The following is a 22,126-nucleotide window of genomic DNA, read 5'->3' as shown; positions in this document are numbered from 1 at the left end:
CCATTTCACACCAAGATTGTGGGTGATATAGGCATTGAAGTGCAAAAGTACATAGCAACTACACTTTAAGACCTGATATATAAGGTTCATTGGGGTCCTATACACCATTCTGGAGTTAGGATTCTCAGGTTTCTAGATACTACTATGTAATAACTACAAACTTACTAAGGCAAGAAGATGCTTGGACTGTCTCAAACATCAAGATCAGTTAAACTGGAAATAGGCATAAAGAACAGGAATTTGAGTTTCACCAAGGTGGTGGTTTTGACAGCTGAATATGATGAATGGCAACAAAGCTGAGAGAGTATGAGTGGCCAAAGAATTTATAGAGAGGAAGGGAGAGAGAGGATATGAAGGGGCAGGGGAAAATAAAATGCTTGTAGGAACAATGGATTGAAGGTCCCTGTCGAGTCAAAAGATTTTGGAGACCACAGTACCAGAGGAAGTTATCTAGAAACAAGAGATGTTAGTCACATAGTAAGATTCGTAAAATAGAAATTATGAAAGGGTTGAAGTTAATTTTAAAGAAGTAATGTTGCATATACCACACAAGTGGGTGAATAAAGTAATGATGAAGTCAATGTCATCAGCAGACTAGAGGAATTCAAGGAACCCGCAGAAGCGAGTTTTGTGAAGATCATGCAATGATTCTTAAAAATTCTGAGAATTTATATAAGGGATGTCAGAGAGTGTGATAGTGAACCAAGAGTTAACATTTTTAATTAGCGGACAATGATCTGAGCACATGGATTCAACATGCAACATTCTAGGCACAGCTACTACTGGGGTTGTTGAGAGTATGACTGGGGAGGAGGGTAGGTTGAAGGTATCTGTGGCTCTATCTTCACCCTCATAGATGAGAAAAACCATTCTGCAGAATCAGATGTTTACCCAGTCTGTGATCCAGGCCCCTTCCCAGTTGCTCCCTGATGACTGGAAAAGCCTAGGGAAATTGTTGTCTTAGACTAGTATGTGGATTCACTGTTGACCTCTGTTATGGGTAGATGAGATTATACCCAGTGTGAAACTTTACCTGACACCTTTAAATAGAGTTGAAACTTCGGAGGAAGGCAAATGTTATCATGAGGTTTCCTTATTCACTCTGATAATCATGGTAGAATGCCTAGGGAATGCTTTGCATTGCTCCCAGGTTGCATCCCAAATTCCTTAGCATTATATGTTACTTCTCCAAGCATTCCTTCTCTATCTTTTCCTTCACTTAGTCCTGACACTCTACGGTATACCCACAGAACTGTTTGTAATTTCCCAAATATTTCAGGCTCTTACATGCCTCAGGGAATTTGTACCTGCTGTTTCTTCTACGTATCATTTACTTTCATTCTTCACCTGATAACTCTTGCTGTCCTTCACGATTCAGTTGAGATGAAGCAACCTCTGAGAATGTTTGCATCTCTCTTCCTTTATTCTCTTTCATGGCACTTGTAAGAGTGCTATGAATTGCCTATTTAGCTCTTTTTGTACATGAGTGGCACTTCATGAGCTGAGAATTTCTCATTTACCCTTGTATCTTTAGTTCCACTGGAAGTGGCTTATAGCAGATGATCAATAAACATTGGTTACTATAAATCTATTTAGTTTTTTATAGTAATCAATCTTCCTTAACTTTTTTAAAAACTTACAATTCTAAAATTTCAGAGGAAATTCCCAGATATCATTACCTCTGCAAACCTGCTGTCATTAGAATTCAACAGTTGCACTATTAAGGGATGATAAGAGAGAGGAAAAAAAAAAAAGTTAAGTACAGACACATAAATAATAGAGATTAAGAGACCATGATTGCCTGAAGCTCCTTGATTGGTGTTAAGGATTATTTTTAACAGTAATCAAATCTCCAACAGTGACAAAGTGTGTATTTTAAATAGAAATCGTTTCTTTTGGTATGAAAATCTTCACTATTGCCTGCACATTAGATATTTGGGGGTAAATGGATTTTCCTCTAAAATTAAAACTATGCTCAAAAAAATTAAGACTATTCTAGGTTGGTATTAGCATGTTTTAGTCTATCTTCTCTATCTTATCATCTGTATGATCTGCTGTAGGGTTTACGATTTAATCTAAAATTTTTGTAAGAGTATAGGATTGGGAGTACCCTTATTTTCATGTAATCCAATTCTAATCCATTGGAAGCTCACATCACCAAACATAAGCAATACTGAAGTTTGGCCTTAATGGTAGATTAGACCATCCGTCTTCTCAGTGTAGTTTTAGTTTATGATGCTAGACTCATAAATGCCACAACACCAGAAATCACAATATTGAGAATCTTGTCCACTGAATTAAAGCAGTAACTACAGGATTTCCCTATATAATGCAATGCTGTTAGGAAAGATAATCATTAGATTCCTGGTCTATCATGTTGTCTTCCTTTCCACCAGATCAGTCAGAAGGGAGGAAATGTGACACAAAGACAATTGAGGGTAGATGTAGAAATATGTCCCAACGAGTTAAGTAGCTTGCCTTAAACTGACTACCTAGTAAGAACTAAAGTTAAGGTGGAGGTCCAGATTGAATCTCAAAGCTCACACCATGTTCATTGCATAAACTTGTTTAGAGCAAAGAGTGTTGTTGCTCAGGGCAAGCAGGTAAGGCAGGGGCTCTATGTGAAGTTGGGCAGGGGGCAGGAAGGAGATCTCTGGTCACATAAGACAGAGAGCATCAGGAGGAAAAAACCAGAGAAATGGAAAACATGAGGTGTAATTTCAGACTTTACCATGCTTTTGCTTAGATCCTCATAATTAATGAGAAAAAGGGGGAGGGAATTGTGTTTTCCTAGTACTGCTGGTCCAGCTTTCTGAAAGTTCTTCCTTTCCTGGGTATTAGAGAACATGGCTACATGCCAAGCCAACTATCTCTCCTGCTTAGTTATCCCAAGTTTTCTTCCCTGGCAGAGATACAGTGAGGCAGTATATTGATTTCGCCTCAGATTTTCATCTCGGTCATTCAACCTACGTTCAGGAAGTGGCATTATCTTACTCCTGGAGGCAGAGAGACACTGTCAGTCTCTCCCTGGAGGACAGTCGACTAAGTGCAGAGAGAGTGTTTGTTGGCATCCCTTCCCTTGTCTGCATTTGTTTTACATAACAGCATGCCACAACTCTTTAAGGAACAAAGCTAGACTCTACCCTGGTTTCCCTTCTCGTGACATGTAGGGAGGAAACATCAGTACTTGCAAAATGCTGTTGCTCCAAGCTTAGCTCCCAGCTGGCAGATAATCAATTTTCTCCAATGCACAGTTACTTTCTCTCCTCTCCTCTCCCTCTTAGACCATATTACACATGGTAATGTGTGCTGATAGCTTTCAGTTCTCTGGGAGGAAGACTGAGGAGTAAGGGCTACATTTTCTTCATTTCTAAGATGCAGGTATTGGACAAACTGATATTTAGAATTGAGAATTTCTGTGGTTTTGGTTCTTGCATTACTATGTCAGTGCATGTAGCAAAAAATATGTATAAAACTTTTAGTGAAAATTTACCATGAGAGAATTTCAAATTGAGACTCAAACTACTGGAATTCTCTATTTTAGATCCATGCTAACTAATTGCGTGACCCTGGATGTATCATTTTGACTCTGAACTTCAGTTACAGCTGGATTAGATGACCCTTGAGATTTCTTCTAAATCTAAAGTCTAAAATAAACTATATGCATTCTCTTTTTCTAGCAATACACCTTTCACTTACTTTAACGTGATAGTTGTTTAAAGGAATTAGTTTAGAACCAGGAGCAAAGGGAATCTGTTTGTAGTCTATTCTTTATCACTGTCTTTTCTTAATAAGAATAATGGTCAAACTACATAGAGGAGTGATGAGGGAATGTGGGAAGGTTTATGTCACCACAGTTAAGGTCTTTCTACAAAAGATGAGCTATAGAAGACACCTTTGGAACTGTAGTAATCTGTTATTTTCTTTCAGAAATATTAATTTGGTAACTTTGTGTAAACAGCTAAAAATAAGTAAAGGAATAGCCCTAAATGCCTAAAAGACCTTTAAAGTGTAGTCATAGACAAATTTTCATTTTGTTTCTGTATTGCCCAATAATTAAAATCCTTTCCTACTAGAAATGTTCTAGGTTCACTGGATAGTGAAGTCAATGTGCAACCAGGATTTTCAGGCAGTCATTAAGCTCCTCCCGTCTACATATCCAGGTCCAGCCAACTGGGGTCTCTTTCAGTGTAGGTCTTTGGTAGCTCTTTTTGGCCAAAGTCATTTTAGGATTGCTATTCTGTACCAGAATTTTTAGGGTGCTCATAAAATCTTGAACAGCTTTTAAGTTCATATATGCTCATATATGCCACTGGGAAATCAAGGCTCTTAGGCCCTTTAGACATATCCCATACCAGGCTCTACTTCATTTTTAATTTCAGTTTTGAAAGTTAAATGTCAACATTTCCTTTACAAGTATCCATGTTCTTTGAAAACAGATCTTCCCCTATCTTTCATTTCAAGCAATGTTTTCTTCCGCTTTTGCAGAGATGGGTCATACGGCTAATCTTTGAGCACTGTGTGTGCTTATAGGGCACCGAACTCTTCACACTCATTGTGGATTTCTCACATGGGTTATTTTGGTCTTCAAAACAATCAAATCAACCTTGATTGAGTGACTGTTAGGGCATGATGCTTCCTATTTTCAGTCTGCTCTAGTTCCTTGTGCTTGATTATTCTACTCCCATAATGAGCCCCAGTGACACCAAATTTAACTTTTTTCATTCCCTCATTGGAGCTGTCTGTGTTAACAGGGGCTGCCTCACGTAATTCCTAAATGGGGCTCATCGCATCGTATTGCATTTTTATGATCTTACATGAAGAGAATCTATACTGGAAGTAAAACATACCCACTAAAACTTTTTGGCTTCATTAAATGGTAGAATCCATGTTCATGAAAAAAAAAAATGGCTGGGGATATTTGCTTTCCTCACTTTACATTCAGTTAGGATAGCTTTCAGATCATTCTTTATTCAAGTAGATTAAAGTCAATCAATCTGTAATGAAGTAGCTATGAAAATAAATGTATATGTCTACCAAGTACAGTTTAATGCTTTATTTTGTTAAAATGCCTTGGTATAATGTATTTGATATAATTTAGTATGTTTGAGAAGTTTAACCAGTTTTTCTCATTTGTTTTATTTTGCCAATTTTTATCTGGTTTTTGTGAGCCTAAACTTATCTTATACATACAGGGTTTTAAAAAACAAAACAAAAAAAAAACCCAAAAAACAAACAAACAAAAAAAACCAAAAATACTTCTAACTTGTCTGGCATTTAAAAAAAATTTTTTTTAATTATTTTGTTATTTTTTATTTTTCTGCTTCTAACTTGTCTGACATTTTTCTCTTAAGAATTGAGGAAATAATTGCCATTGATGTTGATGTATAATAGAGATGTGTTCGTCCGGCAGACTAGTTTCTGTTCCCTATTAACTGTATGACTACAACAGGAGTATATCTTAAATCATTAAGTGTATTTGAGATATACATATTCGTATACCCTTAATTATCAATAAAAGTAAAATCCTTTAACTTAAAAAAAAAAAAAAGATGAGCTAATGTAGGGTTGGTGAATTTGACATCGGGGTAGATTGCAAATGGTTCACCAAAGACACACAAGTGTTAAAACACGATGGAGTTTCTTCCCTAGCATTGTGAAGATTAGATATGCTAAATATTGAGCTTAAAGCAGCTATTTTCAGTTCTTTAATGTCATTGAAAATTTATAACCTTGAAAACCAGGTTTTTCCTGGTTTTTATATATACATTTTTCCAATTACTCTTTCATGCTACCAAATCCAATATGTTATCAAAGAACTGGTTGGGCTACAGGGGCTATAGATTCATGTTAACAACTTCTGCAAAGTGCATGTCTTTTAGAAATGGCTTGGAACAAAAAAAAAGTGAGTTTTTTTTTTTTTTTCTTCCCGCCAAGAAGGCTGTAGAGGGGAAGCAAGGCACTTCAATTTACCATTATTTAAACACCAGATTCCAAGTGGCTTTAATTTTAATGATGTTAACATCAAATTCTCCTTGAGAGATCTCTTGTGATCAGCTGCTAAGAGGCTGTTGCCTCAATGCTGAGAGAACAATAGTGCTTAGCAAATAACAGCTCTCTACAGTTAGTGTAATTTTTCCCTTCTTATTTGCTAATCTAAATGCAGTTATTCTGCAAAGAATTGGTTAACTCAAGTTTATTTAGGAACTCAAGCATGGGAAAGGAGACAGAACATCTAATTAAATCTTTAATGCATAGAACCATACTTCAATTTTATAACTCACAGTTTAGTTATTCAAATGACAGTATTAATGAAAACAAAAAAGCTCTCAGGGGTAAATTGAGAGACCTAGCTTCTGGTGAAGGTTCTGTGGTGTGACCTTTGGCAAGCTCCAGTTTTCCTTAGAGCTTTACTCTCTCATCAGGAAAATGAAGAAACTGGCCTGATCTCTAAATTCTCTTTCAGCTATGACACCCTAGGATCAAATCCAAATTCAGCAGTGAAAGTACTGAAAATTCCCTATATAATGAGGCCAAAGACACTTTCAGTTTTGGTGAGCAGAGCATTAAACCATTGTTCTTGATGCTGATTAGACATGGAATACCATCTGTGAAAATAAAGCAAGTGCCAATTCAAAAAAAAAAAAAGAAAGAAAAGAAAAATGAAAAGGATTTGGAGGGCCTTTAATAATCTCCTATATCAATCATGCAATAGCAGAGCCAGATATGAGGCAGATACCTACATACCTTGGTTCGTATGATCCTTCTCCCAGAACGCTTATTCCAAGAAGTCTGTTTAGCTCAAAAGCACAAGTCCTTATCTTCCCTGTGGGCAGAGAATGCTGAGCGTCAACCTCCGATCTAGACTGTCCTTTATAAAATGAAAGAGACACAAGACTCCATGTGGCAGACAGATTAATGCTAGAACTCATTCTCTGATATAGAGATCGAAAAGCCTTGAGGTGTGAATCCCGAACATAATAAGCAAATGGATGTGGTTGCATGCTTTTCTCAAATCTTTATATTATTTTCTTTTACTACTCAAGTCACAGCTAGGGCTTTTTGGTGGGTTAAAAGAGGTGTTTGTGTCTAATAGTTGAGTAGAGGCAGGACACATGTCACCTCACAAGCCCTGAGGTGTTCTTGAGTGGGCAGTATCATGTATTGAGTAAAAGGCCTGCTGACCCCCAGAATGGGACATTCTTAACATGTTTTGTTTGTTTGTTTGTTTTTTAAGATTTTATTTATTTATTTGAGACAGTGAGAGAGAGCATGAGAAGGGAGAAGGTCAGAGAGAGAAGCAGACTCCCCATGGAGCAAGGAGCCCGTTGGGGGACTCAATCCTAGGACTCCGGGATCATGACCTGAGCCGAAGGCAGTCGTCCAACCAGCTGAACCACCCAGATGCCCAGGAGGGGGCATTCTTAAATCCCCCCGATGCTGTGGTCTTCTCATGTTCTTATATCTGTAATGGAGTCTTGTCAGGGGAAGGAAAAGGATAGATTGTTGTGCTCTCTTGTCTTTGACTGCAGGGCCATTCCAGTACAATAAAAGAGGTTCTATCAGGTGTACAGCTATAGAATTCTTAGTCTTAAAACCAAAGGAGAAAGGAATGGTGCTAAGCTCTGACTTCCTGACAGGTGGAGAAAAATGGATGTTTATTGTAGATACAAATAAAAATGAACAAGCTCTGATATAAACTAGATTCTCAAGGTCACAAGAGCCTCTGAGTTATATGGAAACATTAGGAAAAGGAAAAAATAATGGTAATAATTTTCGGTGACATTTATTAAGCACCTACTATGTCTCAGTCCCTGTTCTAAACACTCAACAGGAATTCTTCCACTTCACCAGAATTCTAGTAAGGAGGGATGACTATTATTCCTATTTTTCTATGTGCTAAAACTGAGACTAGACAAATTAAGCAAGCTGCTTAAGGTCATAGAGCAAATTAATGTCAAACTAAGAAATTTCCATGTTTTTTTGGTCATATATCTCATTTCTTCATTTTTCATAAGTTTTAGAGCTGTTGGCAAAATTTGGACGTGTTTCAAATATGCAGATTTAAGTAATATCACTAATAATAAATTTAATATTAAAATCATATTTAACATTTTATGTAGGGTCCCCACAAAATGCACTAAGTGAAGTAGTTTGTTTTATAAAAAAGACAAAAAGAACCAGAAAAGAAATAGGATTTACCCAAGATTACACAAGAAGATCATAAACAGGCAGGAATTAGAGCACAGGTCTGCTGACTTTGAGTCCAATGCTTTCCCTACCAAAAGATATAGCTTCCTTTTTCAGAGAAGTCGAGCTTTTTAGAGCAAACTCTATGTAGTTTGATATAATTTGCGGAGTTTAAAAACATACATTAGTAACAACTTTTAACAGACATGTTAAAAATTATCTTGAATATCACAAAGTGCAAAACTTCCTGGGTGAGAGAATTTCCAGCAGGGGAAGAAAGCTTTAAAATTGAGTGGTTGGGCATAGAGCAAAGAGCAAGTGAGGTCAAGATTTTAAGTTTATAATTTTGCAGAGTATCCCCAGGAGTGATTTGACGTCGTGGGGAACATTTTGTGATTTGACCTTTTCCAACCATTGCCTGCAGTTGCCTGAATTTAGATGTTCTTTTTCCAGCTGCTTTCAAAGCTGTTTTAGAAAGCTTGGTATTCTGATAACATTAGGTTTCTCAACTTCTGTGGAGTCTTTTCTTTAAGAAAATGTCAGTGCCTGGGTTAGATTAATCAGGTCTGGCTTCAAACACAAAATTACGCCAGGCCCATCAAATGAATAAAATAAGAAATTACAGTGTTTCTACTGACATGGTTATTTCTCTAGGAAAGTTTTCTGGGTTTGAATGAAAATCACTAATAACATTTTTCTCTTTGCCTCCTGATTTTGAAACCATCTGTAAGATACATTCATAAATTCAACAGCTAGAATTCAAATACCGTCTTTATTGCTGATAGCAGTGATTTGGAAGATTGGTACTATTTCTCATCAAAATCTAATTTTTGGTATTAACCCAACTCATGAGAAGTTGGTGTACAAGACCATCTAGTTGCTTGGAATAGCAGGCTGGCAACAATCAACTACCTAAAGTAGGGACTGGGTGAGACAAACTTCTAGATTAACCTCTAAAAATCAGTCCATGGCTTGATGTTACCAAGTGGAGAACAGATGTAAGAAATTATTAGATCTGTCCAGTAAGTAAACACATAAGTGGGCAAGCATCTCAATTTTGCCCATCAGATAACAGAATGAAGTGGGAGAAAGTCAGAGTGGAATCTCCTTTTTCGGGTACTTTATAAAAGGGTGGAAATTCCTGTATAATAGGTGAGGGAAAATAGAGGGAACCATGGCTGCCCATGGCCAAAGACTCCATTTTTCATGGACATAACTATGGACATGTCTTTTCATGCTGGGAAGTCTTGTTTCTTTCTACTAGTCTCAAATAGGATTTCTATTCTTTTCCTCTGGCAAGGGCAATCTCATCATGTGTATGTCAGAATGGCAAAATGTAACATATTGACCCATTTTCTGTGGCTCTGGGATTACAACTGTGACAAATCAGTTATAATCTGTAATTACAAAGAGCAAAAATAAATAAATAAATACTCCTTATCTAGCACTTACCTTTGGTTGACTGGACGTAAAAAACTACTATTTTTCTTGGGATTTCTCAAATATACAGCCATACCTCTATTAAGCCAGTTTAGCTTTCTTATCAAAGGTGACAGATTTAACTATACTATGGTATGTGCTTCTTATTGGTCTCTCTCTCCTGAGCTGTTGAAAATACTTCAGCAACTTAGAGCCAAGAGAGCAAAGAGTGGAATATGAATTCACATTTTAAAATACCCCTGAAATGGGACTTCTCAAAGAGATAAATTGGAAGATCTGGTGGTGGTGTAGTAATACTCTACACAAGGAGTAACCATACATAAAAGGATATTTTGTTACCTTTGACTACCAAGCCATGTTGATATGTAACAGCCCATGCTTCAGGGTCATGTTGAACAGAAGAGATGATTTTTGTGACACACATCTGTGAACTATGCTAAAATGATGGTATTAATGATGTTCATGGATATACTGATGTTCATGAATGCTTGACTATTGTTCCTGATAGTTGCAGGTAGCCTTTTAACAAAGGATAAAAACATTTCACTGGAGAGGAAGCTTACTTACCAATACCATAGAATACCAATACCAATCTTCTTTGATGGGTCTTTAAGAGGATAAAATTGGTTGATAGGGATAAATTCTAGGACCTTTCTATCCAATTCTCTTTTGGATGTGGGGTACTATTTCTTCTATGCTTATATGGGCCAGAATAGAGTTAATAATATTGCAAAGAACCATGCTATTTTGTAATAATATATTACATGTATACATTCTCTCTGAAAAATTAAAAACACTTTTTCTACCGTTAGCAAATGTGGTTTTCACAGCAACCTTAGTAGTAAGTGTGTTTATCCCTATTTTCCTGGAAGAACTTAAACAACTTACCCTACTTGCTGGACCTTGTTTGTGTCATTACTAGTACTTGAATTCTGGAACTGCAGTCTGTGTATTTTCTGCTACTACAATCTATTCTGCACTGATATAAAACATGTTTGGTATCTAGTAGGAGTTAGATTTAATTATGCTGAGAAATTGCATTCCTTTTGGATGGATCAAAGTGACAAATGCGTTCATTTGTATCTTCAGCTTTAGATTTCTGAGACAGAGTTGTTTTGCTTATATAAATCTCCAGGTGAAGTTATTTGGACACTGTTGGAATTTGGTAATGAACCTAAGATAATGAATTGTATTACAAAAGGTCACAATAAGCTATGAAATTTGTTTCTAAAGCAAGGGAAAAAGAGAAGTGATTTACACTAGTAAATCTAGTAAAGAGAATTTTCTAGTACAGAAATGCAGAAAACTAAAATATTAGCAAACAGTTAGGTTCACTGTGTAAACCTAGAGGAAACCACTAATCTCTGGAGGCTTTACAAATATTAAGCTTCCTTCTATCTAAAGCTATTCTCCAGGAGGACAACTCTAGTAGAGTTGAGTTTCCATCTTTCTAAAAGTAATATGCTTATCACATAAGGTTCAAGAGCAAATGAAAAGAATTTTTCTCTTTATGGTTGGGGCCCCCAGTTATCCAAACCAGTTTTCTGTGTTAATTATATTCAGTAATTGCTCAACTTTCTGCTTTCCTTACCCCACCCTCGCCCCCACCTTTATTTCCATGATCCTAACCACTGGCTTAAAATGATCAGGCTATTTACTACAAAATGAGTACTGCTTTGGGAGGCAAGAATTAGGTGTCTGCCACTAGATAGCTCTGTGTCCTTCGATAAAATACCAATAATCTTTGATGGTCTTTAAGAGGATAAAATTGGTTGGTATGGATAAATTCTAAAACCCTTCTAATGGATTCTCCTTTGGATGTGGAGTACTATTTCTTCCATGGTTATATATGCCAGAATGGTGTTAATAATATTACAAAGATTATGCTACTTTTTAATAATACATGACATTAATGGGCCTTTTATTATGGGCCAGGAATTATACTACGCACTTCACATATATTAATTCTTTTTAGTTTAGTTTCACAATAACCCTGTGAGGTGGGGTTTTTTATTATTCCTATTTACAGATAGGGAAGTTGAGACTCAGAGAATTAAACATTTTCCCCAAATCACACAACCAATTAGTGATAGAAGTAAGACTTTTGAACCTAGCTAGTCTGACATCACAATCCTTATAGTGGACATTTTTCTTTTAAGATTTTATTTATTTGTCAGAGCGAGCACACACAAGCAAGGGAAGTGACTGGCAGAGCAGTCAGAGGGAGAAGCAGGCTCCCTGTAGAGCAAGGAGCCTGGGGGACCCCATCCCAGGACCCTGGGATCATGACCTGAGCAGAAGACAGATGCTTAACCACCCAGGCATTCCTGTAGTGGACATTTTTGATGACCCCACCTTCCCGTCTTCTCTGAGCTGGAGTACCCATCCTCCATGTGCTATAAGAGGTGGCTGCTGACAGCCCACCACTGTCCCCTTCTCTACAGAATTGGCTTTGAACAAAATAGAACCATCTCAACTAAGAGATTAAGATCACTCCACCACAGCCTACAGAGCGCAACTGACTGCTGCTCTTGCCTCAAGGTGGCACTTACTCTGTGGTACGGTTTGTTCCAGAACCTCCTAGAAGTTCCCCTACTTTTGCTTAGCTTTTTTTCCACTGCTGGTTCTTGCTTCCTTCCCTCACTCCCTTTCTTTTAACAGTTAAACCCCAATAAGTCACTCACCCTTGCAGGAATTCTTTTTTTTTTTTTTTAAGATTTTATTTATTTATTTGACAGAGATCACAAGCAGGCAGAGAAGCAGGCAGAGAGAGAGGAGGAAGCAGGCTCCCTGCTGAGCAGAGAGCCCGATGCAGGACTCGATTCCAAGACCCTGGGATCATGACCTGAGCCGAAAGCAGAGGCATTAACCCACTGAGCCACCCAGTCACCCCACCCTTGCAGGAATTCTTAACTCCACCTCTACTTCTAGGGAACCTAACTAACTGCAGCTCCTGGTCTTCACCACAATTCTATGCTCTCTTTGCTCAGTGGAGAAGTCAGAGGAAATCTTTAAAAGATAGATTTGGCCTAGAAAAAAATTATAAATTACACTTTTAACTTTCCATTGTAATTTTTCCACTTGCTATTTTTTTCAACCTATGAGCTTAAAGAAATAACAGATGAAATAAAAATGGTGGTTTTGAAACAAAATCACACCTACCTATTAGACATAAGATGAAAGACTGATTGATCTCTTTCAGCAGCCAAGCCCCTTTGTTTTATCCTCTCATTAATTGGATCTGGCTGAGAAACTCAAATTACCAATCGATTCTTTAATAAGCATAATGTGATCACTCTGATATAGCTGATTTCCCTTCCCTTTTTTTTTTTTTCCCCTTGGCAAGCAGTTAAGATTGCTAACAGCTCATTGTGACCTTATAGTCACACCTCTGGGGATTAAGTTCAGCAAGGTATCCAATAAAAATATTTCCAGAAGCAATAATTTCTAAAGCGAAGTTTTAATATTTCATAAGCTCATGTTGCTCTCTGCCTTGGTCTTAAATGTTTTTAGTATAGGGTTCTCCCAGGGTTTTCTTCATTGCTTTTTAAGCTAAAACATTTATTCATTTAACAAATAATTGCTGGACTCCTCCTACATACCAGGCACTGTCCTAGATGCTGAGAGTAAACTAGCTAACTAAGTATAGCTACTTCCCTCATGGAACTCATGAACTAATTGTAGATTGTAATCTAATATTCACACCAGTCATATTCTTTAAACTGTGATCAGCTCTCTAATTGTCATACCATATACTATGAGGTTTTACTGAAGACATTAGGTCTACTCAAGGACTTCTTTGATGATGGAATAAATTGACATCTGAAAAAAGCTGGAGTTAAAAGTAAAGATGAGGGTATTAGATTTTCAGCCAAGGAAATCGCATGTGAAATGATCCTAATGCAAGAAGCAACAGGGACTATTAAAGAACCAGAAGAATACCAGTTGGAGTGTGAGGAAATACTATTTAAGATGAGGCTAGAGATGTAATTAGGAGAGACTGTACAAAATCTTAAAGGAAAAGTTAAAGGGTTTTAGTGTATCCCTATATCAATGGACACTTATTGAAGGGTTTGGAGCAGTGTATATGTGTGTGACATGAACATAGGAACAGAGGATATTCCTAAAATTGGAGATAACATGGCAAATGAAGACAAAAGAATGAGCAGTACCCCTTAGGAGAATAGAGAGTAAATCAGGTTGGATGGGCATTAAAGGGGGGAGATCATAAACAGTGTGAGATAGAGCGGGGATGGATCAAGGTAAAATGGACCAGAAAAAACATGGTAAGCAGTACGGATTTTATACTGAGAAACTTGAAGGGAATGGCATGAGCAGAAGTGCACTTCAGAAAGATTAGTCTAAACTAGCACTGTCCGGGGCGCCTGGGTGGCTCAGTGGATTAAAGCCTCTGCCTTCGGCTCAGGTCATGATCCCAGGGTCCTGGGATCGAGCCCCGCATCGGGCTCTCTGCTCGGCAGGGAGCCTGCTTCCTCCTCTCTCTCTCTCTGCCTGCCTCTCTGCCTACTTGTGATCTCTATCTGTCAAATAAAATAAAATAAAATCTTAAAAAAAAAAATCTCTAAACTAGCACTGTCCAATTGAGCTTTCTATGGTGAAGTAACTTTTCTGTAATCTGTACTATCACAATATAGTACTCACTAGCCATATGTGGATACTGAGCACTTGAAGTGCTCTTGATGAACTGGAGGGATAGATTTTTAAATTTTATTTAATTTTGTATTTTACTTAAGGTAACTATCATCTTAGCGCAAATCTAGTAATAGTACAGAGTATGTATGTGTGATAGTGTGGTGGTGCTGGGACATTTGGAAGTTGGAATGAGGAAAAGGAGATGAGCTAGGAATCTGGGAGAGAGAGGTCAGGAAGAATAAAGACAGAAAAATCATACAAGTGTGAAGTGAAAATATTTAATTTACTTTGTCTACATGAAAGGAATAATGAGAAAGGTCTAGGTTAAATTCAGATTATAGACCACCTCCCATGCCAGACTAAGGGGCTTGGACTTTTTGTGAAGAGGAACATGGATCCCTTTAAGATTTGCAAAGATTGTAATTATTTAAGCAGAATTTTCAGAAATGTGCTTGTCAGAAACTTCATTTAATTATGGTATATAAGATAAATTATCATCTATATTTTTTGTTAGAGCCCTTGTACCATTGAGTAATGATGCTATAGCCTTGTGTTTTTCTTAGTTTGAGAACACCTTGATGGCAAGAATTAGAGTTTGGCTGTTTTCCCTTCTGATGTCCCAGGACCTAGTTGTTGGAACAATGTTGAATGTAATTTTAAAAAAGTTAATAGGAGCCTCAGACACTGTTGGGAATGGTGGGCAGGTGACTGGTGCAGAAACACATGGGAATGGCATGTATAGAAGTTAGCAACTGATTAAACTTGAAAGTCATTACTTACCCATATCTCTAGACTCCATAAACTCAGAAACTGTGATTCTGCCCAAGGACTAGGTATTCTATGCATTCTTTTGGGAACACAGCAAATTTGGAGAAAAGTGTGGTGCCAGTTAAAAGGTAGTATTTACAAAGCATTTTGGGGGCAGTGTTTATTCCAGATATCTTGAAGTTAAATATATCTTTAAAAAGATATTTCCAAGGGCAGCTGGGGGGCTCCATTGGTTAAGTGTCTGCCTTCAGCTCAGGTCATGATCCCAGGACCCTGGGATCAAGTCCCATACTGGGCTCCCTACTCAGTGGTGAGCCTGCTCCCCCCTCTCCTTCTCCTGCTCCCCCTGTGCACTTCCTCACTCTCAAATAAATAAAATCTTTAAAACAAAACAAAACAAAATAGAGAGATTTCCAGATTATCTTTCAAAAAGTCAGTGTATGTCCCTACCAAGAGTGTATAGCTCTTCATTCACATCTTGTCTGTACTTATTATTTATAGTGATTTTTATATATTTTGTAGATATTTGTATTTTCCTTTTAAAATTATCTAAAGCAGTCTCTTTCTTTCAACACTTTAAAAAGCTCTATGTTTGTTTGTTTATTTATTTATTTAGTAAACTCTTTTCCCAATATGGGGCTTGAATTCACAACCCCAAGATCAAGAGTTGCATGCTCTACCAAGGAGTTCTAAGTTTTCTATGCTAAATGTGTAAATAATTTTCCTTTATGCTTTTTATGTTTCCCCAAATGAAGATGTAGCCAGTCAACTCTTCTACTTTCCTGTGGTCCAAAGCAACCTCATAGAAGTATACCACAGATTCAAGTATTTCTAATAAGTGTTGACAGAGTTAGATCTAATGGATCGTCTCAACACATGTCTCTGTCTGAATTGTAGTCAGAAAATTATCTTGTTCCCTCTTAATCTATTTAATCTAGAATCAATTGTGAGATTCCATAGGTCTTAATATCCATACTCCCTAAACGAGAGGGCTGTACGCAGAGCAGTGATTCAGAATATTTGTTGACTTAAACAAAGAAACTAGACAATGTAAAGAAGGGCACAACACTAACACTATTATGAGCATGAGGAGATCATAAACAATATTTTGCCTTCAAGTCAACCTAGTAGAATAATACATACTCTAGTTTATAGTTAAGTAGAATAAGAATCATGAGTGAGGAACAAAGTGAAATCTGTTTTCTTTTTTTTTTTTTTTTTCCCACCAACCTGACAGGTATTGATGATAAGGGGTAATATATGCATACATCCATTCAGCCCTAGTCTCTGTATATAGTAGTTCTCATTCTAGGTAACCAGAAAATTCTTCTTGTCATTATGTCAGGTGTTCACAGGGTAGAAGACTTTTCTACCATTGGAAATTTTTAGGAAATAGTTTCACACCACAGTTTAAAAAAATTGGAATTCATTGGTCATTAATATTGGCAGTGTGTTTCTTCTGAAAACCACACATGAGAACCTTATAAAAGATAAAGAAAAATGGACATTAGTGGGTGTTATTCAAATTATATGTCTTCTCTTTTTAATCATAACCTGTGACCATGACATTCTAAATTAAAACACAAAAAGGGACCCAACTAATTTATTAAATGCTATGACGTTAGATATCATATGTTAGACTAAATCAATAGAAGGAATATATTTGAAGTGACTGGAATAACCACTTTTGACTTGGTTGGCATTTAAACCTTTTGGACTTAGGGATCACTGATGTGGTACTTTCAGGGGATTTGATTTTATAGGTTCATTGGCCCAGAGTTTTTAAAAATACAAAAAAGGATGTGGCCTTAGAGATAAGACAGGCATCAGGCTGTCACAGTGAAGCTGCTTTGCTTTTAAATGGCCTTTCCAAGTTTGAATTCATAATCTAGTGGTAGAAAAGCTTTGGATTTGCTGGCAAAGATGAAAGATGCTTGGAAGCTATTACCTTAAAATAGAAATTGAGGGGTAAATAGGCTATGGAAGTTTAGAATCTGACCTGAAGGGAAGTGGAGTATTGAATTGAGATAATTATCTTGTTAACTTGAGAGAAAATTCAAGTTCACCTTTAAAAGAGATTATTAATGCCAAAGTGTAGATTCTCATTCACTTATGTGATAAGAAGTAAAAAGAAGTTACTAAAATTATCTAGATAGAAAATATTATAACTTGTAAAGTCTCAAACACATGTTAAAAATATGCAGAAAACTCTCAAGGACTCTGAAAATAGGGAGAAAAAGTGCACTGAATATTATTATTTAAAAAGAAACCTCTCATTTTTCCCTATCTAGAATTTGAGACCTTGAATTTGTCTGTAGTATTCTGTTCAAAGAAACAGGAAAGAAACAGACAGACATTAATAGGGATCATCTCAAATTAAATGTCTTTATTCTATAATTATAGCCTGTGCCTATTCTAAACTAGAAGAAAAGCAGAGACCAAACTAATTTGTGAACTGCCATGATTTTAAGTAGCTTAAGTCCAACTAAATCAACACAGAGAAGCATAATATCAGAGAACCAATCAAAATCTACTTAATCCCAGCAAGCAATTCCCACCTTTAAATTTTCAGGGGTTGTTGCTCAATAATAGGTACTTACTGTCACATTAAATTGTTCTCATGCATAGCCATATGGTTATTCTTTGATTCCTTTATCACTTTCCTATCAGGGGTTATTTACATAAACTCCTTTTTTAACCCAGTGTTCTAGAACACATCTTCTTGATATTTTTGTGTTTTTTCCCCCATGTTTAAATTTATAAATGCATTCTTTCTTCTGATCATTTTTTTAACAAATATTACTGAATACTTATTGGGAGTCAAAGAGGATGTTAAGTACTAGTTGTGGAATGGGATGCTAAAATAGGCACTGTTTGTGAACTCATGTAGATAAATCCTAATGGGAGAGAGTTTATGAAAATAGCCACACAAATAAGAAATTAAGAATCGTAGTTAAGTGCCATGAAGGAAAACCGTATGATTCAATGAAAACATTAGAAAAATGTCTCAGCATAGGAATTTGGTTATAAAAGGAGTAAAAGAGGAATTTACTAGTGTTAGGCACCAGTATATTCCTCTGTGGCTTGTATGGAGAAAGGTCCTGAGAACAGGAGGAAATTGTTACAAACTTTAGGGTCATTGCAGGTAAGAGAGGCACAGTGTAGACACACTGTCTCCCTCTATTCCCACCAGACAAAAAGTTTTATATTGTGTATATTAAGCAGGCAAAGAAGGCACCCTCCAGAACATTTGAAAGAAGAAAATATTATCAATATACTCAAAATGTTTCCTCCCATCTGATAGTCACATTACTTATAAAAGGATCAGAATTCAGTTTAGTTTGGGTTTTGTTGTTTTTTTTTTAACCCAAAGGGGTAGAAGATAGCTTTCAACATATTCCTTCTATGAACTCTCAATTTAAATGTGTGAACATGAGAACTGAATATATGCTTATTTTCAAGTGCTTTGCAGTTTTTTATTGAAGTACAATTGACATATTGAAGCATAAACCTATTGGTTTTAGGTATATGTCAGGTAATTTGATACTTTTATACATTATAAAACGATCCCCACAATGTCTAGTTACCATCTGTTACCATACAAAATTATTATGATATTATTGACTACATCCCTATGGCTTATTTATAACTAGAAGTTTGTACCTCTTAATCACCTTTACCTATTTCACCTACCCCCAGCCCTTTCCCCCTCTGGTAATCAGTAGTTTGTTTCCTGTATCTATGAGTCTGTTTCCATTTTGTTTTTTAGTTTGCACATGTAAGTGAAGACAGTATTTGTCTTTCTCTGTTTTACTTAGCATTATACCCTCTGTGTTCACCCATGCTGTCACAAGTGGCAAGATTTCATTCTTTGTTTTATAGCAGAGTAATATTTCTTTTTTTTAAAAGACTTTATTTATTTATTTGACAGAGATCACAAGTAGACAGAGAGGCAGGCAGAGAGAGAGAGAGTGGGAAGCAGGCTCCCCGCTGAGCAGAAAGCCTGATGCGGGGCTTGATCCCAGGATCCCAGGATCATGACCTGAGCTGAAGGCAGAGGCTTTACCCCACTGAGCAACCCAGATGCCCCAGAGTAATATTTCATTTTATGTATATTACGTCTTTATCTATGGGTGGACACCTAGGTTGCTTCCATATCTTAGCTATTGTAAGTAATCCTGTAACGAACACAGGGATGCATATATCTCTTCAAACTGGTCTTTTATTTTCTTCAGGTAAACATCTTCAAGTAGAATTGCTGGATTGTATGGTATTTCTACTAATAATTTTTTTGAGGAATCTCCATAGTGTTTCCCATAGTGGTTATGCCAGTTTACTTTCTCAGCAACAGAGCTTGTGGATGATTATCTTTTTCCATATCCTTGTCAACACTTGTTATTTTTTTGTGTTTTTGATAATAGAAAATGTGACAGGTATAAGGTGATATATTACTGTGGTTTTAATTTGCATTTCCCTGATGATTAATGATGTTGACCATCTTTTCTTGTGCCTGTTGGCCATATGTATGTCTTCTTTGGAAAATGTCTTTTCAGTTTCTCTGTTCTTTTTTTTTTTTTTTTTTTTTTTATTTATTTATTCAGAGAGAGAGAGAGAGAGACAACACAAGCAGGGGGAGAGGCAGGCAGAGAGAGAAGCAGACTGCCCACTGAGAAGTGAGCCCAATGGAGGTCTAGATCCCAGGACCCTGGGATTGTGACTTGAGCTGAACACAGATGCTTAACCTACCAAGCCATCCCGGCGGCCTCCCTCTGTTCATTTTTAATGGATTTTTAAATATTAAGTTATACAAGTTCTTTATATATTTTTTTGGATATTAACCCTTTATCAAAGACATCATTTGCAAATATCTTCTCCTATTTCAGTAGGTTGCCTTTTCATTTTGTTAATGGTTTCCGTCACTATGCAAAAGCTTTTCTGTTTGATATAAATGCCATTTGTTTATTTTAGCTTTTGTTCCCCTTGCCTGACACAGGTCCAGAAATATATTACTAAGACTGATGTTGAAGAGCTTACTGCCTATATTTTCTTCTAGGAGTTTCCTGGTTTCAGGTCTTTCGTTCAAGTCTGTAATAGATTTTGAATTTATTTTTGTATATAGTTTAGTCATCCAGTTTCATTCTTTTGCATATGGCTGTCGAACTTTTCCAACACCATTTATTGGAGACTGTCTCTTCCTCATTGTATATTCTTGCCCCCTTTGTCATTGATTGACCATATAAACATGTGTTTATATCTGGGCTCCCTATTCTAAATGCTTTCCGGTTTTGATAAGGGTACGTATGGTGCTATCTTTGTTCTGTTCCAGGAGATTATGTGGTCATGTCTGTCTACTTTGACCTGAGCAGAAGGATGGGATACTTCACGATCCAGACCTACATCCCCTGCACGCTCATTGTTGTCCTATCCTGGGTATCTTTCTGGATCAATAAGGATGCTGTTCCAGCCAGAACTTCTTTAGGTAAGACACATTTCTTTTTGTTTAAGTATTCCAAGATAAGTATCCAGTATCAGGAATCTTCATTCCCCTTTCTAAGTTGATTTGTTTTTAATTCAGTCAGCAATTATGTAGAAATGTCATTATTTCATTTTAAAGAAAACTAGCATATTAAAAAAAGTGTTTAAAAGTTTTCCAGTTCTAGTTCTCCTTAATTACCTCAATTTGCTTTCTTTAGTAAATTCTCTTAATAAATTTAAGTTTGACTAAGGAGGAAAAAAAACCAAACTTCTAATTTCAGTAGATTTTGTGTTTTGGTCTCTGGGTAGTTATATGCAGAGCAGCTCACACAAGCTCATGAGAGCTATTGTTGTTTATACTTTCCAAATATATTGAGAGATGTCACATTGATAGATTGAAGTCCGCCAAGGTGAAAGTATTAACATCATGAAAATAGGCAAACACTAGAAACCAAGACTGCCTTTTCTTTCCCTAGAGTCAACTGTTACACATTTACCAGCACATGACTAGCTGTTGATTAATTCTAACATCCGTAATTATTCATAATGACATTTGAAGACATACATACACAGCAATTGGCTCTAACCATTGAAAATATTTTTGGAAAAATACCCGTGATGCTCTGGAAACACCAGCCCTCTCCACCACAAACATATATACTTTTAAGATTATTTGCATCTTTCTTGATGTATACAGAGACACTTATCTTAGATTTTCACAACTTTTTCCTCATGTGAGGAAGAATATCCCCAGAAAGTATTAAAAAGTTATAGACTCAGAGGGACATGGGAGTCTAGGTCCATGAATGTTAAACACTTAAAAACAAAGCTGTTGAAAGATGAATTATATAATCACAGTCCTCTTTTATCAGCTATGTGAAAACTAGAACCACATCTCTTGCTCGCTCTTTGGCTAGTGAGTAAATATAATTGTAGTAGTGAAGAGCTCAGGTTTTGAAATCCAATAAATCTAGATTTCATCCTCCATGTATAGTATGGCCTTGGAAATGCTCTTTAATTTATGTAAATCATATTTTCCTCAAATGTGAAACATAGCATTTTCTGTAAAATGCTTTATGAGTTAAGTATAGAAAATACTTAAGAAAAAAGGTATTCCATGCAACATGCACGAAACATAGTAAAGCATTAGAAATGTTAGCAACTGCAGTTGACCCTTGAAATATGTGGGGCTTAGGGGCTCTAACTCCACCTGAGCAGTCAAAAATCCACATAAAACTTTGAACTCCCCCAAACTAATAGCCACTGTTGACCGGAAGCCTTACTAGTAACATATATGTTGTATGTCACATGCATTATGTACTGTATTCTTACAATAAAGTAAGGTAGAGAAAAGCAAATGTTATTAAAAAACTCATAAGGAAGAGAAAATACATTTATTGTACTGTGCTTTATTTATTGAAAAAATTTGCATATAAGTGGACCCATGTAATTCAAACCCATGTAGTTCAAGGGTCAACTATATATCATTTTCTGACAAAATGCTTTGAACCAGGTTATTAAAACTGAGGGCAAAAGAGATTGCTGGGAATAAGGCATCATTTGCATGTTTGTCCTCTTCCAAACCTAATTTAGTCTCCCA

General features: G+C 36.5%; 1 protein-coding gene across 2 annotated transcripts in view; it reads left to right on the top strand.

Annotated features, from left to right (window-relative positions):
* LOC111141021 (gamma-aminobutyric acid type A receptor gamma2 subunit) overlaps nt 1–22,126 on the top strand; it is a 106,193-nt gene that overhangs the window by 67,308 nt on the left and 16,759 nt on the right. For both annotated transcript variants that reach the window (XM_022493343.1, XM_022493342.1), the window contains exon 7: nt 20,378–20,530. In XM_022493343.1, coding sequence (XP_022349051.1) covers nt 20,378–20,530 — 153 coding nt within the window. The remainder of the gene's footprint in view (nt 1–20,377; nt 20,531–22,126) is intronic.

This window comes from Enhydra lutris, unplaced genomic scaffold (genome assembly GCF_002288905.1).
Source record: "Enhydra lutris kenyoni isolate GAN:26980312 unplaced genomic scaffold, ASM228890v2 scaffoldscaffold5, whole genome shotgun sequence".
Lineage (NCBI taxonomy): Eukaryota > Metazoa > Chordata > Mammalia > Carnivora > Mustelidae > Enhydra > Enhydra lutris.
The sequence above is the reverse complement of the archived record's forward strand: the minus strand, read 5'-3'. Positions and strand labels throughout refer to the sequence as shown.